We start from the raw sequence: 25,068 nt of genomic DNA on the forward strand, positions 1-25,068 counted from the left end.
TTTTCTGCATCGCGGAAATCATAGGGCCCTACTAATGTAGCAAACGAATATGAGCTCATTGTAAGAGGGCATTGATGTTTATTTACTTAGCATTAAGTCTCTCCAAGTAGGTGACAACGTAGTGAGTGTTAAATCACCATTCAACAGACTCAAAGCCACCACCGCACTGCCATCTATTGAACTGCAGAAAGATACTAACTTTTCAATCTGCTACGTTACTGACTGTACTGACAAACTATGCTGACACCGTGTCTGCGCTGCAACAGAACGCATCAAAGCGACCATTGAAAATCATTTGAACTTCTGTCAGCACGTCATAAATAGAACGAGGCATCAGTTTACTGAATCCGGTGTAGACAACATAATGGGTTTTATTCTAGGGATGCACCGACACCACTTTTTCCAGTACTCGCCCGATACCGATACTTTTATTTTTGATACTTGCCGATACAGAGTACCGATACCAATATTTTTTTATTGCATTTGTAATTTTTTTTAAATATTGGGTACAGAAACCAAAAGAGTATGTATAATGTTAGTTGGTTAACTTAATTTATCAAATAGATAGTCAAACCAAAATTTATTCAGACACCTTCAACATTTCTCACATTATCACAGTTTATTTGCTATAGTTTTATAGTTAAACTGTGTCAGAACAAATTCAGCTTGATAATGTTCGATAACTTTGATAGAAAGGTATGTAATAGATTACAATCAGTGAGTGAACATCAAAGATCACACAACAGAACTGCGCGCACGTTCTCTCTCTCTCTTGCGCTCTCTCTCTCTCCCTACCGTTAAGTAACTTGTGCATTGTTTTACTTACTTGTTTTTGACATATCCGACCGAACTACAAACTTTCCAGTGATGTCTGTGAGAAAGATATATTCACTCGACAAGCTCGCGCATCTGCGCCGCCGCGCGCTCAATCCACTCAGCATGCTTTGTTTATCAGCTCGCGCACATCAGCTATACAGTAAATACTGAATGTTTAACATTATATTCATTGCATACATATACTTCGTAGTAGACATCATTAACTCCATTCTGCTGTATGTTGTTCTGTTGTCGGTGTTTCTTTGTCTGAATATGGCGCTTATCACATGCTGTGTGGTATCGGCATTTGGTATCGGAGCATTTTAACGAGTACGAGTACAGGAGCTCAGTATCGGGCCCGATACCGAGTATCGTTGCATCCCTATTCTATTCTACACCGGACACGAGCGGCGCGACAAAATACAATAGAATTCTATTGTATTTTTTTGCGCCGCGCGATGTGATCGATGTGATAAGCATGAGTTCTGGGCCGTGGTTCGGCTGGTAAACACCAGCATTGAGTGGCCACGATCAGCTCCGGTGGCCGTAACACAGGCTTTAATGCGCCGCAGACGTGTGCCGTGAAGCGCAGATCAGCTTTAGTCTCTAACGTCACTGAATGTGCTGTTAAAAATGAGCCATCCATTCATCATATCATGCAAAACAAAGAATTAGAATCATTGTAATGTGACGATCAAATATAGGTGTGGGTGGGTGGCGGGCGGATAATTTGAAGCAGCGGACTCGGGTGAAGTTTGAGCTCATCCGCGCATCTCTACACTACAATGACCTGGGTCCAGTAGCAAACAATGGAGCGCACTCTGCTGGACAAACTAGGTAATTACACCATTCAGAAGCATTTAATCTGCGTTATATGTTCTGTAAAAAAAAAAAGTTCATATCGGCGGCATATTCGGCGATACAGATATATCGGCGACAGGCTCATATCGGCTAAACGATATATCGGTCGGGGTCTAGCAAAATACACAAATTTCAGCATAAAAAACACAGTCCTTGGATAAGAGTTTTAAATACACATTGGTACAAGGAGATTTATAAACTTAAAACACCAAATTGACATTTTCACAATTATATTAAATGTACTTTAAAGTCCAATTCCACAAATTATAAAAAGTTATCAGCTGTATCCAGCTGATCATATTCAGAAATAAATGTCACATTCCAGAGATTATGAATTTAATGCGGATAACACATTTTGAATAAAGTTTCAGAATTGTGAAAATGCCACCCACAGCTTGACCACCAAAACTTGATTTCCCACCGACAATGCTGTGGCATTCGTCCACAGCAGACCCATAAGGCAAGCCTAAATGAATGGAGCACAATGACACACGAGTCCCTCTATTCTTGAAGTAATCCCCATCAACGAGGCTTGGGGAATGGGGTAGGAGGAAATGAGCGGCCCAGACATGCGGCCATGGGGGATGCCCAACCCACCAGACCCGTGCCGGGATGATACTTACTTGATCCAGCTCACTGGGGGAGGATTTCGCTTTAGCGAGCACATGAAGGATTTCATTTAGGAGGGGAGAGTCCTGAGAGTGGCCATTTTATTAACACAGAAAGAAACAAGAAGGAAAATATTGCACATTGAGGACATTGAAGCACACAGCAGAGGTGCAAGTTTATTTAAATTGACCTATATTTCACTATTATGAAGTTCAAAAGCCTGAAAAAAGCAACTAATATTTTGTTTGTATAAAACTAAATATTAGAAAGTACTGTAAGTTACAGTGGAAGACAAATTAGAATAAGTGATTATTGCATTAATGGTATGACAGATCATTCCAAGTCAATTCTTCAGGGCTCAGATTTCCAAGCTGTAGTGTTATAAAGGTTTACCAGTTTATAGAATCAGATCAGCTTAGTGACTAACTCACCCACAGAAAAATTAAAAACATTTTGTCTTGTGACACGGGTCATTCTGAAAATGTCATGTTGTTAGTGGGATATTAGTCGATCGGTAAAGGTCCTCTTTCAAATTTGCTAATGTGTGGAGCCAATACTGCTTTGCTTAAAACAGAATAATCTGTTCTTTTATAAATATATTCAAAAGTGGCTGTTCATGTTGCAGGCAGGTGGTGGTATTGCGACAACTGCCTTCCCAAAACAGACTGGTCCAGCTACAAATATACATACTGCATCAACACGGTTTACACATCTAAGTCTAACTGCTGTTTGAATATTTTCATACAGGGGAAAAACTGTAATCGATCTAACAGGAAATTTTATGTAATTTTAAAGTTAAATTCTGTTGTATCACAGTAGGGATAAAATGATTACCGGTTTGACGATAAATCATGAAAAAATTCCCCACGGTTAGTATTACCATTTCATATTTTAATTATCATTAAAACTGTATTTGATTACTGCGATTTTAAGAATTCAGGATAAATAAATACCGTCCAGCATAAAGCACAGTTTTAAATAACCGTTTCATGTGTGCACAGCACGCAGAGTAGTTTTGTTTTGTGTGGAATAGCGGAAAGCTGTGAGGTTTTAAGAGTACTATGGGAATTATACAAATTAATATATGAATTAATTAATTATATGAAATTCTGTCATTACAGTGTTTCAAAGCATTTTGTGGTGGAATAACACTTGAAACATTTTTGGAATATAAATTTACGGCTAAAAAGCCGAAAAGCTAGCATGTTTCCTAAAAACACAATTACACTGTATAAAAATAAATATTTTATACACTTAATATTTTCACACTTTGTGCATAATTGCATAAAACTGCAGTTTGATTAGAAATGCAAAATAACAAAAAATTCTGTTTACTAGTGATATTTGCCATTTACCATTAAATTACAGATATAAAATTATCTGTAATTGTGTAATGAATTGTGAGCTTACAAAGCCATGTATAATATGTTTGTTCATTTTGTTGCGTGCATTATGCATTTGTGAGAACCTTTTATACTTTTAACTGAAAGCGAAATAAAACTGGGTGGAAAAGACAACTGTTGTGTTCTCTTCTCCTCGCTCATTCGCAGCATACCACGTCCACTTTTTTCAACATTTTTCATAACTGTGGTGAGAAATGACCGGTGATGAAATAGTTTTCATAACACTTTAAGCAACATCAAGCAGCAAAAGTCTGAAAGTCTCTGTACATCCACTCCTACATTTAAAAAAAAAAGTATTTTTACTGCTTGTTTAGTTTAGTTACTTAAAATTAGTTAATGCAGCAATTCTGTCACAACTTATCTATCTTGTTATGCTTTTAAGAGGTCATTGACTGACTGATAATTGCTTATTTCAGGATATTCTGCATAAGTACAGTATTCTCTTCCTCTACATCTCTGGAAAGAGAACATCTGCTACTAAAGTATTCAAGTGCACAGACAGCATACACAGACTGCAGTTACAGCCAAGGAGCATAAAGACCCATTCGTTGTATTTGTTTTCAACAGCGTCACGCAGAGCTACTGAGACCAATATGCTCTCCCTGAATCCAGGAAGACAGAGTGTCTTTTCTGACAGTTTCTTTGCAAGTGTCATTCTGTAAACGTTTTCCAGTAGACCCTTTTCAACTGGATTACAGTGAATTTCAATATCAATGATAATTGTGATAGCATGCAAAGCAGGATGTCAAATTCTCAGAAAGCCTAACTGATGATTATATAGCGAGTGTGACAGCAAAAGCATGTGCCCATTTCAAATTCATAACAGTTACAAATAAAGATTAAGATTACCATTAATCCCCAATAAACATGTCAGTCAACCATAGGCCATGTTTGGTTGTTGCTTTGCAATCTGAATACTATCTAATTAAATGACCATGTTGTGGCATGCCAATTTCTGAATTTCTTTAAAAACATTCAAATGTTTTTACACTGAGATGTTTGTGAAATGCTAGAAATGTTTGCAGACATCGAATTACATACAAAATTTTTAAAACTGCATCAATCTGACCTAAAAAAATAAAAAATCTAATTTCATCTAATTCAGATGATTAGAAATTGAAGCACACGTACCTCTATGCTGCTGCTAAGGCTGGGCAGGGTGTCTGAAATCACCGTTGTGCTCTGAATGCTAGAGAAATCCCACAGGTTCACTGGGGGTATTGCATCGGGCACTTTCACTGATTCCCCACATCTCTGACTATCCAATAAGGTCACTTCGTAAAATTCCTGGATATCTGTTAAAAGAGAAAAGATTTATTTCCTTTTTTTTCTGTAGTGCCCATATTTGAGAGAGCTTACTAAAAAAAACGTTATTCATGAAAATCAAGATACAGTGGCCCCAAAAAATATTTACACTTATGCTAAATGTAAATGTATGAATTTCACTGCCTAAACAATTTCATATAAATGTCATATTGATGCTATTATTATTCATGCTATTAATTCTAAACGGACAATACCACTGTGATTTTTTTAGTGGATCCATGAAGTTATTTCCTCTCAAGTTCATCGTGTAGTTCATCATATTAACTATGAATATGTTTCACTAATATTTGACAACCGGAAAGTGGCCAAAAAAAACTTTCTTACATTTTTAATTGTGTCTTAAGTGTCCAAATATCTTTTCTTTTTTTTTCTTTTTTTTGAGTTTTAAAGGTCATTCAAGGACACATTAAATGTGCAGATTAAAATCTTGTGAATGCTTGTTCATTAATGATCAGGGTCTCTTTACTGATGAGATTTAGTAGCCAACACAATGTATCTATAAATACACATCTTAGAGTGAACATCAGAATCAGAAGAGCTTTATTACCAAGTATGTTCACACACACAAGGAATTTGACTTGACGACAGGAGCTTCCAGTGTAGAAGAAAGTACAAACATAGTGCAGACATACATGATAGTGCAGACATACATAGGAATAACACAGTAGGGATGTAATATAACACTAATATAATAAAAATAAAAAAATGAAAATTAATTAAATAATGTACTTTATACAGAAACAGAAGTATAGGAAAAAAATGTAATTGTTTAGATAAATGTACAGATGTGTTTATTAGTGTGCAGATATGTTATTTACAAAGTGTGCAGTTTAATATAAATATAACTATGTTAGTTGTGATGGACGATGTATAATTATGAAAGATTAATTGTTCAGGCTGAATATAGCCTGTGGGAAAAAAACTGTTCTTGTGCCTGGCTGTTCTGGTGGTCAGTGCTCTGTAGCGCCGGCCAGATGGAAACAGTTCGAAGAGAGAGCGGGCTGGGTGTGAGGGGTCCAAGGTGATTTTTTTAGCCCTTTTCCTCACTCTGGAGATGTAAAGATCTTGGAGGCTGGGCAGAGGGGCCCCAATAATCCTCTCAGCAGTCATGACTGTCCGTTGTAGTCTCTTGATGTCTGATTTTGTAGCTGAACCAAACCAGACAGTTATGGATGAACACAGGACAGACTCAATGATAGCAGAGTAGAACTGTTTCAGCAGCTCCTGTGGCAGGTTGAATTTCCTCAGCTGGCGAAGGAAGTACAACCTCTGCTAGGCTTTTTTTGCAATGGAGTCTATGTGAGTGTCCCACTTCAGGTCCTGAGAGATAGTGGTGCCCAGGAACCTGGTAGTCGTTAAGACCAGTGATTTTGGGCTTTTTGGGGACCGGAATGATGGTGGAGCGTTTGAAGCAGCAGGGAACTTCACACAGCTCCAATGATCCGTTGAAGATCTGTGTGAAGATGGGGGCCAGTCGGTCAGGCAGACTTTTAAACAGGCAGGTGAAACACCATCTGGGCCTGAAGCTTTTCTAGATTTCTGCTTCCTGAAGACCCGGTTCACATCCTCTACACAGACCTTAAGCACAGGTTGAATGGTGGTGGGGGAGGGAGGGAGGGGGGTTGCAGGGGTGGTAGGTGAAGGTGTGAAGTAAACATCAGTTTAAAGATTGCAAACAAGAATGTAGTCTGAAGCTAGAGGTCATGGGAGATTTAAATGTCGTTTCACAGCTGTTACAACATTCATTGGGTTACAATCATAATGATACACGGGTCAGCAAGCATGCTTTCAACAAAAACAACAAATGGACCACACAGGGACGTTTTATTATGAACATTTATAGCGTTTTATTGAAAACCACCACCCAGTCATGAGTAAACAGTTCATATTTATGTATGTACATGGCAGAAAAGACAGAAGCTCACACCACTTTAAAAATCAAACCGAGAGTAGCAATCGTCACAAAAGGCATATGTGCAGTTTAAAATACATTAGGGAACTAGTCTCTTCCACAAGTAGAGGGGAAATAACTGTTTGAGAGAATGGTGTGCTGTGGTTGGCTATGCGGTTCGACACTTAGCCGAGAGAGAAAATAGAAGAGGGATATAGTTATTCTCTGCATGGCAGAGATTGGGTAACAGGTCTGAAAATACATACTGGATCACTTAAAGCTACACAGCAATGAGAATAAATATTTTTATAATGCATGCTGGTGGGAGTGATTCCCTCATCTCTGGTTTCCCTTTGAAATACGGAGTCCAGTCACTTCACAGTCCCTCTGAAAAAACATTGCAGGCTTGTAACTGGGCTCCCACTAGTGAGCATCTGTCCTATGAACATTAATCATTTAGATCTAGCATGTTTTATGTAAAGTTAGGGTATGTAATGTTTTTCATAAACATTTTTTGTTATACTGGTTGAAAGTCTCTTCACAACCTGGATAGCAATAGCTTCTATGGTAGTCTCAGGACCATAAAATCTTCATCCAATGTTCGGTCCGAATGATAGAATATCTTACCTGCCTGTCAACATATGTATCTGCATAACTCCACGCACCCAATAGCGAGAATTAGGCGCATGCTATTGTCCAGCCTAAGCCAGACAGTGTTTAGCCAGTGTGGAAAAAGAAATTAAGATACCATTACAGCAGTGCAAGCCAAAATTCGAAGACTTGCCAAAATACACAGAGATAGACAGTGTGGTAAAACAAGGGTAAACATTAGGGATGCGCCGATCCGATATTCATATCGGGTATCGGCTCCGATACTGCCATTTTTCTCAGATTGGGTATCGTCAGAGAGAGCCGATCCAAATCTGATCTTTTTTTTTTTTTTTCGATTGTGTGAATTATTCTGTGTTACTTCTGAAGTCATACGATAGCTTAATGGGGGCTACATATGAATATTTAAGTCCTTACATTAAAATTCACACAAACTCTTTTCTCCGTTGTGGCTATCAGTCATTCATTCAGCCTTTAAACCCTGGTCGCGTTCGATCTCTCCAAGATCATTCTGTGTTCCCATTATACTTGATTTGTAAATACATTTCTATGATTTAGCAAAAAGGAGTTTATCTTCTTGCCGGAGTTTAATGTTGTTTTGTTACTTGCTACCAGGTGTCTGTGAGAACAAAACACGGGCGTAGAAAAGACTATAAATTGTTTTTAACTTGCACAGTAACTGAAATTTAAAACTGTTAAAAGAAAGGCTCAATAACTGTTGCACAGATATAATACACTACGCATCAATTTCTCTTCCCTTTGTCCTTTTCTGCTTTGCAGTTTTTAACACGAAGCGCTTACAATGCACTTCGTGCTCATAGACTGTCAACCCTCTATATTGTGACTAAATCACTCGCATATGCGACTAAATCTTCACTCTGGGCAACTAAATGATGTCTAATATTAGCCGATGGCTAATAAATTCTCAGATTTTACTCGCCAGTGTGTGAGTTGGAGGCTGAGTATATGATTAGCACAGATATATTTTCACTCACAGTCACAGAACACTCTGACTGAGCGCTTCAGAGTTTCACTCTCCGTCAAGCGATCTGTGCTATTTTCCAGTTCATTTGAATGGATGCGCAGCGCACCTGTGTTTGTGTATTTGGCGTATCGTAATCTCTAGTGTGAAGGCGCACGACTCCCGTCGCTTTCTCTACACGCAAAGAGCGAGAGTCTTACATAACATGCAGCATTGATGCGCTACATGTAAACAATATACTTTGTTGTATTTTCCTGTAAAAATAGTTCCTTTGGAATTCTTCAGCTTTTAAGAACTGCCGGGTTTTCCTGTAGTAGGCGGAACTAATGCGCAAACGGCAATCTCATTGGCTGGTGCTCACCTATTATCGTCCCTGTTTTGATTTCAGCGAATCAGTTCGAGCGAACACACACAACCTGATTAATATTCATGAATCCAGTAGCTCATTAATCCTTACTGCATTTTTATATTGTTCTTATTAGTAGAATTCGTATAATATAATAATAATAATAATTAATAATAATAATATCTTATCAGTATTATTGTTAGTTTTATTTTTACAGGAACACTGAATGACCAAAAAAAGCACCAGCACCAGTCCTAAGTTCATGGTTACCAAGTTTTAATTCTAATTACTAAACTTCTATTATTAAATAATACTTGATTATCATATTATAATGCTTGACTGCTTGATATTAAGAGTGTACTTTCAGATATTTAAAAAGCTGTTAAATACATTCATGAATGTTTTTAATGAATGGATTTTATAATAATACAAATAGCAATGTGTAACATTTTACCATATTTAGTGTAACACTTTTATTTGTTCCCCACAAAATATTGTTTTTTCACTAAATGTTTGGATTTCTAAAATTATTGTGCACTGATTTTCTAGAATAACTTTTGCTGCCGAATTATCCACTAACCTAGTTTATGATAATTTTTTGTCATAGATTATAAATATACATAGGCCTATATTTTTTCATATTTGTTTATTGTATTTTTCTTTATAATGAAGTAGTCTGTATCTAGTATATTGTGAAAGAATGATTATCAGTTCCACACACACAGAGATATATAAATTCTACATTTATTTAAATGAGGGAAAAAAAACTTCACTGGTATCGGATCGGTATCTGTATCGGCCAATACCGAACCCTAGGTATTGGTGGCGAAAAAGGCAGATCGGAGCATCCCTAGTAAACATTGGCAGTTTTTACAAGATTAAGGAATTTGATGGAATGTTTGGGTTTCCTACGACAAACTTGCAGCATTTCTTCTCGATGGGCAATCTAAATTTCAAATTAGGGCCGTCAAAAAAAAATTTGAATTTCGAATATTCATCGAATTTAAATTAAAATCCACAAATTGTAGGTGTGCGTTAAGGAGGCAGCCTTATCAGTAGCCAAATGTCCATCCAGTTTTTGTGCTGTTTTGTTATCGACAAAGAGAACACGCTTAAAAAAAATTATTAGATTTTGCGAAAATTGCTGTCTACAGCAATTCTATCCAACTGGCCTTTTACCTATAAAATGGTGTGCATGATGACGTCATCCCTAAAAAAACGAATTGTCGCACAAGTTTTGGTGTATCGCAAAAAAAAAATTGCCCTGAGATGTTTCCATACTTACCTATTCACTGCTGTGTGTGTGCACTTTGGATGGGTTAAATGCAGAGCACTAATTCCAAGTATGGGTAACCATACTTGGCCACATGTCACTTCACTTTATCGCGTAAATAATACAATAATTTTTTTTTTTTACTTTGTTATAGACTATTTAGATACTTGATCATCAAGCATTATTCATAAATAGGTGCAGTTGTATTAGCCTATCCTTATTTTTCTGATTAACTTTTAGAGGAAATGTTAATTTCGGTTATTTTATTTCTACTAAACAACAGCTGACGGTCGTTAAGCCATTATTAACCGACAAGATTATGTTAAATTACAATTAAATGAAATTTGAATTGATACATGGCTGTGACCCAATAAAAACACCTAAATTTGTTTTCCTGGGATTAATTTTATACATGCAAAAAGCAGCATGAACAACAGAACGTGAGGATTCACATAGTCACACACCTGCAGCGCTCCTGTGAAAGGAGAAAACTTTATAAAGCTATATATCAAATAAATAAATAGGCCTATATGCGAAATATATTTCTAAATAATAAATTCACAAAACAAAAGAAAAAAAAAACTGTGCAACAATTAGCAGCCTAAATGCAGAATTTCAGCTCATTTTTGTGATGCACTCTTGAGAAAGAGGCATCCTGTTTGTTTCCTTTATTTTACAAAAGCACAATGTTTTGTTTTTATTGTGAATGTACACAAATAAAGGAATATTTAGAATAGTATTGAATAATGTCTGACTCTCATATGACCACAAATGAAGGAGTATAGTAACACCTTGTCTACACCGGACACCACAGTTGCCACGCCGCTCGCGTTCAGTGTAGACACGGTGCAAGTTGTTTCCACATTTATAAGGAAAATGAAACAAAAAAACAAGTGATCGTGCCAGCGCCTCAATCACGCAGTTAAGCATTACTTACTTAACGATGCAGCCTGTTCATTGTCATAATAAAATACAGTCAGCCAAACATTGAAAACCATGCTATTTTAGTTCCCCTCACGCCACTACAAATGCTACTTTAAATTTAATGGTAGAACAGAACTCAGAACAAAACAAGGGAAAAAAATATAAGAAGCTACTTACAAGCCAAAACAAATTAATTAAAAATGTTGTACTTCGCGTTCCAATATCCACGTAAAACAAAATGTGCTTGGCATAGTAATATCACGGGGGTATGGTGGTCATGCTGATATGCTACGGGGAAATGGTGCATTAATGTGAGCAACACCATGAACACGGACGCTGCCTATAGGATAATTCTGCCATGTGACACCATATTTATTTGTGTTAAAGCCCCTTTTCTCGTCAAAAAGTGTTTCCAAACAATTTTTGCGACATTTGAAGTATCGATATAGATAACACATGAGATATTGTATCGATAAATGGCATTTCCATCAGCTGTATCGGTAAAAATTTTGAAGCGCTAAATATTTTTTCCTAAAAAAATCCTTGGATGGAAACTTGGCTAGTGGTGCACGAGATGCGATGACGATGTAAGTGTCATTGCATTTTAATGTTTCTGTTAGGCTATCCAGTTGAAGCCACTAGATGCGGCGCTGCTGCATGTGTTCATTACAAATATTGAGGGAAAAGAGAACATCAATGCGGAGAAGATCTTGTTTACGTCAAAACTGAAACCAAGCCGTTCACACAGAATGCATATTTCGCGCATTTTCTAGAGGGACATCTATCACCGTTGCACTCGCGTCTCGCACAAAAGAGCGGAAACAAAAAATTTTTAGAAAGCCATGTAAAATGAATGTAAGTTCAACTTTAAAAAAACATATCTCGAGACTTTATGGCAGATTTTTTTCCCCATCCCACTGCATCTCATGTTTTTAAATGAAAAATGTACTCTGTGTGATTGGTTTTCGGCCCTTTGTATTAAACTATGCATACATACATGATGCTGTTTTGTTTATAGTTGTTTAAGTAGCTTAAATATAATTGGTTTATAAAAACAGCATATTCCACCTTTAATGTTGGCCAAAAATAAAATAAAACATTTGTCCCATAGACACAAAAGGAAAACAAATACTGAGTCTGTTTACTGAAAACTAAAGACTGGTGTTATTCAGGTGAAATGCAAGGGGTTTTCAGTTCACCTTATCGAAAATATTGTTTGTTTTGTTTTGTTTTTTGTGAAAAACCAGTGATCACTGATCACAGGTCTTTTTCTGTCTCTGACTACCTGGAAATTGAAACATCAAACAGTAAGAAACTGACATTTCTATGTGTGTGCCAGTGACTGACATTATTCCAAAGCATGTCTTGTTTATAACATGTAGTGACATCTGATAGCGGGTAACTGCTGGTTATGTGAAAAGTCTTTAAAGTGTTAAAAAAAAAAATGACAAAGATTGGTAGAACACTAAATGTCAAGAGCAGCTTCAAATTTGCAACCAACCTGTCCAAAAGTAGGGGAAAAAATAGAACAAACTATGCTATCTTATTGAAAAGGTCCAAATGACAGCATTCAGATTTTTCAAGTGCTGAATCATCATGCATCAAACCAATTAAAAATGCATTATATAAGTCTGTACGTTTACACAGCACTCTAGCTGAGTCAGCTGCATTATCTGAGCAAAATAATTCATAATTTCATTTGTAAATCTCTTTGAAGCACATCAGGAAGCAGATGGTGAAAGACCCTCTTTTTTGCAAGCAAATCATTTATGTAAAGTTATGCTGAACAAATATAATTGACGCATTTTGTATTTTTGCTAACAATCATTCGGGGGTATTTAAACTTAGTACACATTCATTCCATTTACACTTGGCCACATAATTCAGTCTCTGCAAATGGACATAAATCTGATCTACTGTTCATGTGCTATAGAAATAGCACAGGAATAATGATGTTAATCATTAACATCAAAAGTTCTTTCATCACCTCATGTGGCAATTAGAGTTTAAGTTTTGAGTTTGCTCTATCCATGTCTCTCCCTTAGGTTTGGATGGTGGGGCTTTCCAAATTTCTTTATGCTGATATACAAGGAGTACATTTTCCATATGTAGCATCAGGTGCATTTACACTTGGTTGAGTTGCATCTTCTACAGTATGTGTCTTAAATCAGTTCCTAATAGTAATAATTACAGAAGTGAATCTATGGACATAGTAAAATACGATTTTTCCATGAGGAAGTCTGATTAATTTTTATTTCACAAATGTACACTGCAACTTTAACTGCAAATCAAACGTTGTGTGAAGAAAACGTCACATTAAAGGGCAAAGCACATGCTGTTTTCTAACTAACTACCAGGGAAAATCTGTGAGAAATCTATCTATCTATAATGTAATTATTATAATCACATATATAAATTGTTCATTTGAATGAGTTTTGTGATGCAAATATCCAGAGAACATTACCTTCTGTATATTCCCCACAAGCCTCAACCAGACATAGAAATCCCAATCCCATCCCAATCAGTGCATGAAACTGCAGACGGCCTCTATTAATAATTAATAATAACCCAAACATCACTGGAAAACTAATCCTATTCAAATGTGCTAAAAAGCATCTCTCAAATCAAGTCTTTAACTCCAAAACCGTTACATCTGTTTGTTCTACCAGATATAAGCAGTATAGACAACAACAAAAAAGACAGGACAAAACATGAAAGAAAGGGAGGTTTATGAGTTTGATATTTAATCTGGTCCCTGAGGCAAATCGGTCTGGCATCAGATGGAGTTATGACTGAAGCAAATTACTAATAATCATGACATTCTGAGTGAGGTACACAGAGTTTTAATCATTGTTTGAGAATTAGCTATTAAGAGGTTGAAACTAAACGCTCTACTTTGCCCTTAATATAATACCAGTGTCATTATGAGGGGTTCTGTTTATTCATGTCAGCTCAGTGACCCCGTCCATGCTCTGCGAGTACACAATGTGCATGATAAAAATGGAGCTCTTTTAATCTCTGCCTATTTTAGTAGTACTACAATGACACATCAAACCCACTGTTAATACAGGTGTCTTGTTTTACACAAAATCTTTATAATATCAGGCCAAACGTGTCCTATATCAATCTAACCAGGTCACTTCACTGTTCAGAACCATCAGAAAACACAAGCTGCATCAGACAATATGGTAATTTCAACCAAGTCCCTGTCCACTTCTGAAACCAGACTGCTTGCTGTCAGTTGCTGAAGCCCTAAGACTGGCAAGAGCGGATTCCAAATCTTCCATACTTATCTTGCTGGAACAGATCCTCCTGTCAACCTTATTGGCAAAAGGCATCTGAGGAACCGTGCTCCAGTGCTTTGAGTCTTACCTCTCAGATAGGTCCTTTAAGGTATCTTGGAGAGGTGAGGAGTCCAAGTCGCAACATCTAACTACTGGTGTGCCTCAGGGCTCAGTTCTTGGACCACTTCTCTTCTCTGTCTACATGGCATCACTAGATTCTGTCATTCAGAAACATGGCTTTTCATACCACTGCTATGCTGATGACATTCAACTCTACCTCTCAGTCCATCCTGATGATCCGACGATAGCTGCTCGCATCTCAGCTTGTCTAACAGACATTTCTTGCTGGATAAAGGACCATCACCTTCAACTCAACATTGCCAAGACAGAATTGCTTGTGGTTCCAGCAAACCCATCGTTTCATCACAATTTCACCATCCAGTTAGGCACATCAACCATAACTCCTTCAAAAAGAGCCAGAAACCTTGGAGTTATGATTGATGATCAGTTGACTTTCTCAGACGACATTAGGCATGGGCCAATTACCGGTTTCAAGGTATACCACGATTTGAATATTTCAGCGTTTCAAAACCACTAATATTTTCCGTTATACTATTCCTGCGGTATGCACTCTTTTTCATGTCTCCTCAGAGACTGAAAATGTAGGAATCCCTCAGGTTGAGTGCAGTGTAGAAAGTAACACGACCCTCCTCCTCCTGTTTGTGCGAGCGAGCGGTCAGTCACGTGTGTGTAAGATGGCCGAACTTAAGGAGCTGCCCCTGGAACTTACGTGATCGGCAACCGGCTGTTTTTTGTCTTATTGCAACTCATCTCTTTTCTGGACTTGCACAAACTGCGTTGCAATGCAATCATTTTACAAAATGTCATTTATGTGAAAATATGAAGTCTGTAAATGCTCGTTAACACAGGCCAGAGACTCTGAAGATGGACACACAGAGAAAAATACTGTAGCAGGCAGATCACTCACTGTTCACGATGCACAAACTATTGGAAGAAAATCCTCAATATTGATTTGGGGGTTTATATGAATGTGTTTCTGAGGGGAACTGACTGTCTTCAGAAAAGTTTACGTGGTATTTTCTTTTCATCTCGTCTCTGTATAGTTCATATTAAAGCAGTGTTTCAGCGCAGCGCTGCTTTGTTTACAGCGGTAACCAAGGAAACGCTGTATCTGGTGTTCCAGAAGCGCCTCCTGCTGTCAGAGAGTGAATATGCATCTCATTCCGAGCTTCTGCTGTTTGTTTCGTTCAGGCATGTAGTATAATTTCACAGCTTGTCAGAACATTCTGTTTTTGCTTCAAATTGGGTTATTATTAAATCAAATTATGTATATGAAATTATATTCAAATTGGGTTATTATTAAATCAAATGATGTATATGAAATTATATAACTAAATGATATGTATATAAATTATATAACTAAAATTAAATGACTGTAATTACAGATTTAGGTTAAATAAAGATGTCATTCTTTATTTTTCTTCTTTTTAGGAAACAAATCAAAGAAAAAATAAACAAATTATACTGTTCATAATATTCGGTGTATATAAAATATATTGTGTTCAGCGGACAATTTTAGTTTTTTTCCCCGCAGTCATTTAACAATAACACATTATAGAGCTGTAACAACAATACCGTGATACCGTGAAATTTTTGCTTAAGGTTATCATACCATCAAAATCTCATACCGGCCCATGCCTAGACCACATTGCTAAAACTTCCCGGTCCTGCAGATTTTACCGAGGTAATTTAGTTCGAAAACTCTGAGTCTCAAGTCCTCTCTGATTTGGGGAACTTAGCTCCTTTCTGTAAATCGGTAGTTAAGAGTCTTGGGGTTCAGTTTGATGCCTCTCTGAAATTTGATAAACAGATCAACTCTGTGGTTAAAGGCACAATATGTAATTTTCGCCGCTAGAGGGCACATATTCAAAATAAACAAAGAGACAAAGGCGTAGTTTGATGACGCCGTGACTGAGTGTGAAATCAGGGGAGTTGTTGTCTTCATTACCACAGCCGAAGCAATCCGATGGGACTCGGGCAGAAATCATGTTCCTGGATGAGCTAATGATTTATTAACGTAGTAGAATGAAGCAGGGTGAGGCTAAAAGCAGTCAAAGCGAAACGAGGCCGCTGAACGAGCATGACACACGGCTCGAAATCAGTGGAGCTTTTATTATGCCACAGTCGACCGCTTCCGCTCCTTCCGGTCGAGCGTATCGTGCGTATGTGGGGAAAAAAGCAGCGCTGTTTTATCATACTAGATACATTTAAAAGTTCTGTTATAATGCTACTCTGTGCGGTTGTCACCGGTCTATTAAAACGCACAACATATTAAAGCGTCTTTGGTGTTTCCATGTTTTCTACAAAACAAAACCGGCAATCGAGGGGTTATGATGTCATTTGCAGGTGACACAATTACACCAGGTCTCGCAAAATCGCTAGCCCGATGTTCCGGGGCTATTGTGTTTTCCAGTCTGGCTACCAAAATTTATCGCCGCCCTATCTTGAATCGTGTATCGCCGCCCTATCGTTTTACCCCTACTAGCTTGTAGGGGTAAAACGGATCATAGTTGATCGTTTGCACGTGTTTCTAAGTCTTGCCGATTTAAACATTCAAGTGTTTTAAACCATTCACGCACATTTGGAGCTTCGCGCACTCATTCAAACCGTGCACAGAGAGCCACGTTTCAGACAATATGCGTACACAGAATTGATTCCTCTTTCGCATATCCTTGCATCTGAATGAACACATGCACACAAAATTCTCTCAAAATAACTGTCTCGGCAAGTATTCTCGTAAACAGTCTGTTAAGGCTTAAGAGAACGTAAACAGTGGTGAAAGAAATCTCAAGTGCATCATTATATTGGATCCGTGCATTCGGTCTTAAAGGGGCAGCAGCCTATAAATACGTGTAGTTCCATAAGCGCCACCTGCTTTAAGAGAGTGACATTTGCGTCTCATTCACAAAGCTAAAATCAGACCATTCTGTTTTTGCTTCAAATTTCGAAATTATACAATCTAATTGCAATCTAAATAACATGTATTTAGCATCTTTGTTTGGATCATGCAGTGGTTGCCTCTGATTCTAAATGAAAAAAGCAGAACCAAAGCCTTAGTTTGTTTATATGAAGAGATTTATTTTGTGTGTATTATTTAATTATTTGCTTTGGGATTTCTTTAAAAATTTTAAGTTAGTTTTATTATTCGACATATTTAAATTTCACAAAGAAATGTGCAGCATTTTGTTGGAGAAATAATAAAAGGACACGTTTTCATTTATAACTTGTCTTAAATCTCATTTTGTTAAAAAGAAAAATTAAGAGAAAATTGTATTGTGAAATCAGTACCGTGAATAGAGTTCGACCGATATATCGATTTACTGATATTTTTCCCCATGTTTAAGCATTTTACCATAATCGGATATCAGTTTTGTAATATCAGTTTCACCGATAAACGCCGCCATCTTGTGGGGGTTTTGAAAATTGTGCAGGATCGCCATTGCAGCGTATCTGAGGGGAGACGAGACAACAACAACGGCGTGCAGGTACTTGATTTGCTGTAGCTAGTAAACTTTATTTAACATAACAGCCATTTATGCACAAATTAGATGCATTACATAAATGCCTGATATGTAGTTTATGCAGCTTGGCTCGAAGAAATAGAGACCAACTCACGGAGTCATGTAAGATAATCCGTCAAGTCCTGTCCCGGGCTGCACGATATATCGAAATATCACAAATGTAAATATCGCAATATGCATATGGCAAGGGCGTGCGATATCTGAATAATTTTAATAATAGGCAACTTAAATCAAAACGTTGCAAAAGGTCAAAGTTTTAGTTCGACACACATAGCAGAGAATTGCTTGATGTTAAAAAGAGTTAAGTGCAATAAGTTGCAGAAAACAACTCTTTGCCGTCTCGTCTTGCGGTCTGACTCACACCTGAAGCGCGCGCACAAGCCGCATCTCGCGCAGCATCTCTTCAGTTCTACGCGCACGCGCACACACACACAGAGAGAGAGAGAGACGCGTTTCAGACAGTGCGCGAACACAGAGTTGATTCGTCTTTCGCATCTCCTCATGTTTGAACAGACACATACACAAAGAATTATGTCAATAGTACCCGTCTCGACGATCATTTTCGTAAACGCAGTCGGTTATGTTTTAAATGAATGGAAACAGCTGAGAAAGAAATCGGATGTGTATCATTATGCTGGATCCGTGCAGTCCGTTTTAAAGGGACAGCAGCCTATAAATACATGCTGCTGAATATGTCGCTAATGTTAACAAAACAACAAAACGGCTATAACAAAGATTAATCTAAATTTAATTCATACAGTGAACACTATGCGGTGTTATTTCACACTTAATTATACAATTTCTGTACCTGAAAACTACTATACAGGTGCATCTCAATAAATTAGAATGTCGTGGAAAAGTTTTTATTTATTTCAGTAATTCAACTCAAATTGTGAAACTCGTGTATTAAATAAATTCAATGCACACAGACTGAAGTGGTTTAAGTCTTTGGTTCTTTTAATTGTGATGATCTTGGCTCACATTTAACAAAAACCCACCAATTCTATCTATTTTCATTTGATTTATTATGCAATAAAAAAAAAACACAAAAAAAACCTTGCTACATGTACTGCGTTAAGCCAACAGAGACTTGTTATAGCACTTGTATATCATTGCTCTCTTGTTGATTTTGATTGCTTTGTCCTCATTTGTAAGTCGCTTTGGATAAAAGCGTCTGCTAAACGACTAAATGTAATGTAAATGTAATTTTAGTTATTTATAATTAAGTCCACACTGATCAATGGAACCATGATAAATAAATCTGATAGAGATGTTGTATGTTTGAGACCCAGACACTTGAACTCTTTGTGATGTTTCACAACTAAAGTTTAACATAAAACAAAAAAAAATGTAAAAATCAAAAGACCTAAACTTCATTTGCTATATTCCATAGCGGAGACGACTTATAATTCAACAGAGATGAGCCCTCTCTGTTGAGCCAGTCAAAACAGAGGCGTAACTATCAGCTGATTCCCAGGTTTCTCTGAGTCTCATGTTCACTTTTCTCCCTCTGAAATGAGATCTGTGGTAAGGCAGTCCTTAAACAGAGTGCTGTATTGATGTCTGATTAACAGACCTCTGCAGCCACAGGATAGAATTTCCTTAGTTCACAGAGAATGCCGGGTCTCTTTAACTCTGACACGTCTTCATTATCTGATGGCTCATTTAGAGACTTTGGAATGCTAATGCTTTCTGTAGATAATTAAAAAAATTATTATGATGATCGACTTCAGAAATTACAATTATTTGCAGGACCACAATCAGCCACATGAGGAAATCATTTAAAAATATAATATTGCTCAGTTGATATTATTTTATACTTTTATTTTTATTTTTTAGCTGGCTTGATGCTCGCCAAAGTGATTACAATGTGCTTTAAGAGATGCTTCCTATCTACTTGAAGAAGCGATTTTAATCCATTACATACTCCGTTTCAGAGAGGACCTTTGAATAAAGATTAGGAAAAGATATTGGCCTGCCTTTGTGATATCAAATTCACCATTCCGGCTCTTTATGAAGCACTAAGAGCTTTTTAAAAAAGGTTCTTCTGTGTGTGAATAAAACCTGGCCATTATCTACTTTAGATAATGTCATTTAATCGTACCCCTACTTTGAGTCTCATTTTCAAAACAATTAACTAGGATCTTGTGACCCACATTTTGCATGCAGGAGGAGACCTGCCCTGCTCTGGTTAACTCTTCTTCTCTGGTGTCCAGGGAGGGATCTTAAGGCTCTAATCATTAAGATACATGCACTGAGTCTGCAGTAGGGCTGCACGATTAATCGAATGCGATTGTCATGCGCATTTTGTTAAAAAAGCCAGTTCTGTAATCAGCAGGAGCAGAATTTACTACACATAGCCGTAGTTCACTGACAAGTTACGCAAAAAATATATATATATTCGCAGACGATTATATTGTGCGATTATGAAATTGAAGAAATCGTTCGCGATAATGACAGCTGTTTGCATAGCTTCTCAGTGAACTACGGCTCTGTGAAGTAAATGCTGCTCCATCTGAAAGCATGTGAAAATACCACATTTAATAACATATTTTTACTCCAAACACACTTCATAACGTCAGTCGAGTGTTTGAAATAAATCCTTCTGTGAGATGATGTGGCTTCTTACACAGAATAAGGCACGCAACATATTTCATAGTTTTTAAGCAGTGATAAAGGCATTGCATTATAAATATACTTTATTTTAATGAAAATTATAATAATAAGAACTCAGATAAACCATATATCGCCGTAGTCGTGTGTTTATTAGTCACGTTGAATCAATGAAAGCAGTTGAATCTTCCGTTTATTCAGCTGCAGCCATAGGCATTTTCTGGGCTTCTTCTGCGAGGCATATTTGGAGTTTCAGCGCGAGAGCGCCCTCTGGCCTTTGGATGGAGATTTACTGCTGATCACAGAACCGTGCTTCACTGAAAGATATGCACGACAATCGCAGCTTCTGTCGAATCGCGATCTCGATTCCATTTCGATTTATCGTGCAGCCCTAGTCTGCAGTGATGCTCTCTCAGAAAAACCATTGTAAATCATCAGGCTACGGATTAGGACTAGGGTAATCATGTCAACAGACAGATTACATTTTGTTTGTCCTTTAGAATACATATCTGAAGAAAAGTCAAACTGGAAACCCTCACTCCAATACATTCTTCATTGGCGGCACTCTTAAGAACACGTGCATGCGGAACATATATGAGAAGAGGGATATCTGCATGCAATTGTGTAAACATGAATGACGCTATGCATGAAGGTGATTACACATGTATGGTGTATGAACTTAGCAATGCTGAGCACAAAGATTCATCATGGCAGCTTAGAGTAAGATGGTTTTCTGAGATACAGAACAGTGCTGACACACAAATAACATTACGGTGTAGCTCTTCGGCCTGGACAATGGAAGCAAATATTTACAGCTTGTGGTCTTGTGATATGCAATTAAAATGTCTGTTATGATCCCCCATCTATTACTAAGTTTTTCTGCTTTTTACAAACAGAGTTGGCTTTTAAAACTGAAGCAAGACACATTAGAGAAATACATTCACAAAGAGGAAGCTTACCAGCCTTTGTCCTAAAACATGTGACCATTTCAGTAGACAAATCTAAAACAAGTAACTAAGAACGCATTAACTAATACTCTTTACTTCCAGCCACTCAAGCAAAAACTTCCATGTTTTTTTTTTCTAAAGAATAGGAAGCAGAGGATGAAATTATAACAGGAAGCCTCCACACCTTGAGGGTCAAACACAGGGAGTCACTGGCACACGGCCAGTCAGACCCCTGAGAAACTCTAACAGGCTGTTCAGCATTCCTCGTGGTTGCCTTCCTTGCCTAGTTTGCAATGGCTGGCCTAAGACAACTAAGAAGCACTGTACTGCGGCTCCTCAAACAAAACTACAAGATAAAACAATGCAGATATCTTTATACAAGAACATTCGGAAATAACATTTTAGATAATAGTTTATAATAAAAATATATATATATGAACACTGCTTCAAAGTATTAAGTTCAAATATACCATTCACAGCACAGTGCTATAGGTACTCTTTAGACAATATATGAATAGACAGGAAAGCAGTTAAGGTCAAGAAACTAAGTTAAATGCTTTTGTATCATAGCCACCTACATGTCAGTAAGTTCTCACCCCTCTGAAAACGGAGGCAATGGTCAGTAAATGCCAGTATAGCTTGAGAAACACATACCCCTGATTGACTTTTACTACTCGACACCTCCATGCAATGACAAGCACCCACCAAACTTTTGGAGGGAAAGTGTAACAACCTCCACAGGCTGAATATGAACACCCCATGAATGAAAAACAGATACTGATTAATTCCTACAGTGCTCAAAACAAAGTTTAGTCACCTGTCTTGTGTCTCCTTATATGTAAAAAAGATAGATAGATTTCATGCAACCCATGGTGATAAATAGTAGCTCATACAGCATGACACAGTACTTTCAATAGATAGATTTATTTCATGCAACCCATGGTGATAAATAGGCTAGTAGCTCTCACAGCATGACACAGTACTTTCATTATTACTAGGGCAGTGCTGAATGACACATTGTAGTACCTATAAGCGCCTGGAAGAGGTTACTCTGGAAGATGTCAATGACTCTCTGGATGGAGTTTCTCAGCTGTCTGTCTTCAGTGTTACTGAGTTTTGACCGGTATTCCTCCAGCAGTAACAGAGCCCTCTGTGCATCTATACAGGGCAGACATAAAGTTTTCATGAATGACTTAATTGCACGATACTACAGCAGACAGTAAAACGCGAAATAATTAAAACTCGTCTGTAAGATTGCCGTCATGAGTGAATAAAGCCTAAGTAAGACACAACGTTAAATGACTTTACTGTACGTTTTAAAACCTAATTGGTGGTGACTGGGCAAAACATATGACAGTCCTTATTTACAAACAACTGTAGAGTTTATATTCAGTTACCTTGGCGATAAAGCTCGACAATATCTTAATATTTTACAGTCTGTTAAGTAAAGCCACAAAGCAGCGAGTTACCAACTACAATGTCAGACTGTGTAAAAGTATATCCGATTTTTAATGAGAGTTGTCTCGTTTTTATCTCACCTTTTTTCCTCACTGGCATGTTTCGCTTGGGCTCTTGCACGATAACAAATCAGGCAGAGCTCGCGATGGAGTTTGACAATACACGCGATAATAAAACGCTCCTCTAACAACACGAGTCCGTCCAGAGTGTCTTTGAGGAGTCAGTCAGACGCAGCTGGCATGAAACTCAAAATGTTTATCCGGTAAACATGGGGACGGTTCAGGCTGGTATGAAAATGAGCCGCTTGGATTTAGCGCACTTCTTCAACCTGACAGTCGCGCGACACCACAGATTTGAGCTTTACTCCACTGACAGCCATATGCGCTTCCATTCAAAAGACACACAGACGCTACGACTCCACCGCCAATCTGCTCCGCGTCTGCAGGGGAAAAACTGAACATATGTCGCCGCCAGTTGCAGGGCTTCCAAAAACTCCCCAAACTGCAAATATACACCTCCCTTGCCGTGCGCTTGCGAGGGCTCAGTGTGAACACAAGCGATTCAAATCCTCACGTCTGCAGTTTGCTACATTCTTCTTCGCCTTCGATAGAATGAGGATTGTTTTGCTAAACGTCAAACTTCTTTCGTTATCTCCTCCTCTTTTTTTTTCTTCCTATGTGTCAGAAATTCCAAACTTTCCTCCAAAATGGCGTCCCAGGGTTGGAAGAATGTCACGTGATTATAGACCCTACCCTTGACCGCCCAATCATGGGACAGAGCTACCTTTCAGCTCGGGGTTGGGAAGGTGAGACTTGACACTATCTTAAAGGAGACTCACTGACTCAAGCAGGCAAGTGGTATAAACAAGGGTCCATATGAGGATATAGGCTCTTAAATTCATGCGGGACACATTATGATTGAACATTGCTATGCCTAGGCTGTGTTTTCAATCCAAATGAAACATTCACGGGCAGTGTTGGGGAAAGTTACTTTTAAAAGTAATGCATTACAATATTGCGTTACTCCCTAAAAAAAGTAACTACGGTACTTCGTTACTTTTTATGGAAAGTAATGCGTTATATTACTTTTGCGTTACTTTCGCGTTACTTTTTAAATATAAGCAGGGCTTGATAGTTTTTAATATAAGAAGTTCTATTTATAGCAAATATAAAAGCCCTTTCACACCAAAAAGTGTAATGAATAAACCTCAGGCTGAAGCAAAAGTAAATTCACGTAGAACGCAAGAGAAGAAACACTCTTCAGCAATTAAAAAACAAAGCACAATTGTTAGTTTCTCTAAAGTCATTTTTGCTTATTAGTATGGTTGAACTGGATCATCAAAGGTCAGCAGCAGAGACATTGGTTAATAAAATGGGATTAGATACATTTGTGTTATTTAACATATTTAATTATTGCAGGTTTGCGTCATATTCTGAGTTTGCATTTCACTGTTTTAATTCATTTTGATGAATACTAAATCTGTTTTTTTTGTGAGTGGGATGAATTAATGCACATTCCCATTTAGTCTAGAACTACAGTAACATTATGTTCACAGAGCGCACACAATAACTCTGCACTTCCAATATGGGGACAGGAGACTTGTCAGTCAATAAATGGGAAAACAAAGTAACTGGCATTACATTTTTGAAAAAGTAACTCAGATATTTTCGTGTAAATTAAAAAAGTAATGCATTACTTTACTAGTTACTTGAAAAAGTAATCTGATTACGTAACTCGCATTACTTGTAATGAGTTACCCCCAACACTGTTTACGAGTATGACTACACCGGCCTCGATTTACCAATCCACTGCCAAGAAGTTGTAGTAGCTGTTCACGTGTAAGCTCAACTGAGGGGACATTATGTAAAGCCACACAGAACCTGATCTTGAGATGGGGCTGCACAAAGTTCTCTGTTTTAATCCAGGGGTTTAATGATCAACCCTATCGGGTATAATTATTTTGGTGTTGCTATTGCAAAATATATATATAAATAGTGTCATAAAATAGAAAAAAACATGAAATAGAAAAAATGTCATAAAATACTGTAATTTTATGTGCATTTGTTGCAAAATGCTGCATGCATAAAAAAAATTCAACCGTGAAATAACCTAAACCAGGTTAAA

General features: G+C 37.5%; 1 protein-coding gene across 3 annotated transcripts in view; it reads right to left on the reverse strand.

The window, feature by feature from the left end:
* LOC107550443 (discs large homolog 1-like protein) overlaps positions 1-23,718 on the reverse strand; it is a 138,986-nt gene extending 115,268 nt beyond the window's left edge. For all 3 annotated transcript variants that reach the window (XM_016231721.1, XM_016231719.1, XM_016231720.1), the window contains exons 1-3: positions 23,025-23,718; positions 22,513-22,644; positions 4,821-4,984 (exon numbers count right to left, since the gene is read on the reverse strand). In XM_016231721.1, the coding sequence (XP_016087207.1) occupies positions 4,821-4,984; positions 22,513-22,644; positions 23,025-23,043 (315 nt within the window). In that variant the 5' untranslated portion in view covers positions 23,044-23,718. The remainder of the gene's footprint in view (positions 1-4,820; positions 4,985-22,512; positions 22,645-23,024) is intronic.
* Between the last annotated feature and the right edge of the window lie 1,350 nt (positions 23,719-25,068).

The sequence above is a fragment of the Sinocyclocheilus grahami genome, unplaced genomic scaffold, assembly GCF_001515645.1.
Source record: "Sinocyclocheilus grahami isolate Dianchi unplaced genomic scaffold, SAMN03320097.WGS_v1.1 scaffold398.1, whole genome shotgun sequence".
Lineage (NCBI taxonomy): Eukaryota > Metazoa > Chordata > Actinopteri > Cypriniformes > Cyprinidae > Sinocyclocheilus > Sinocyclocheilus grahami.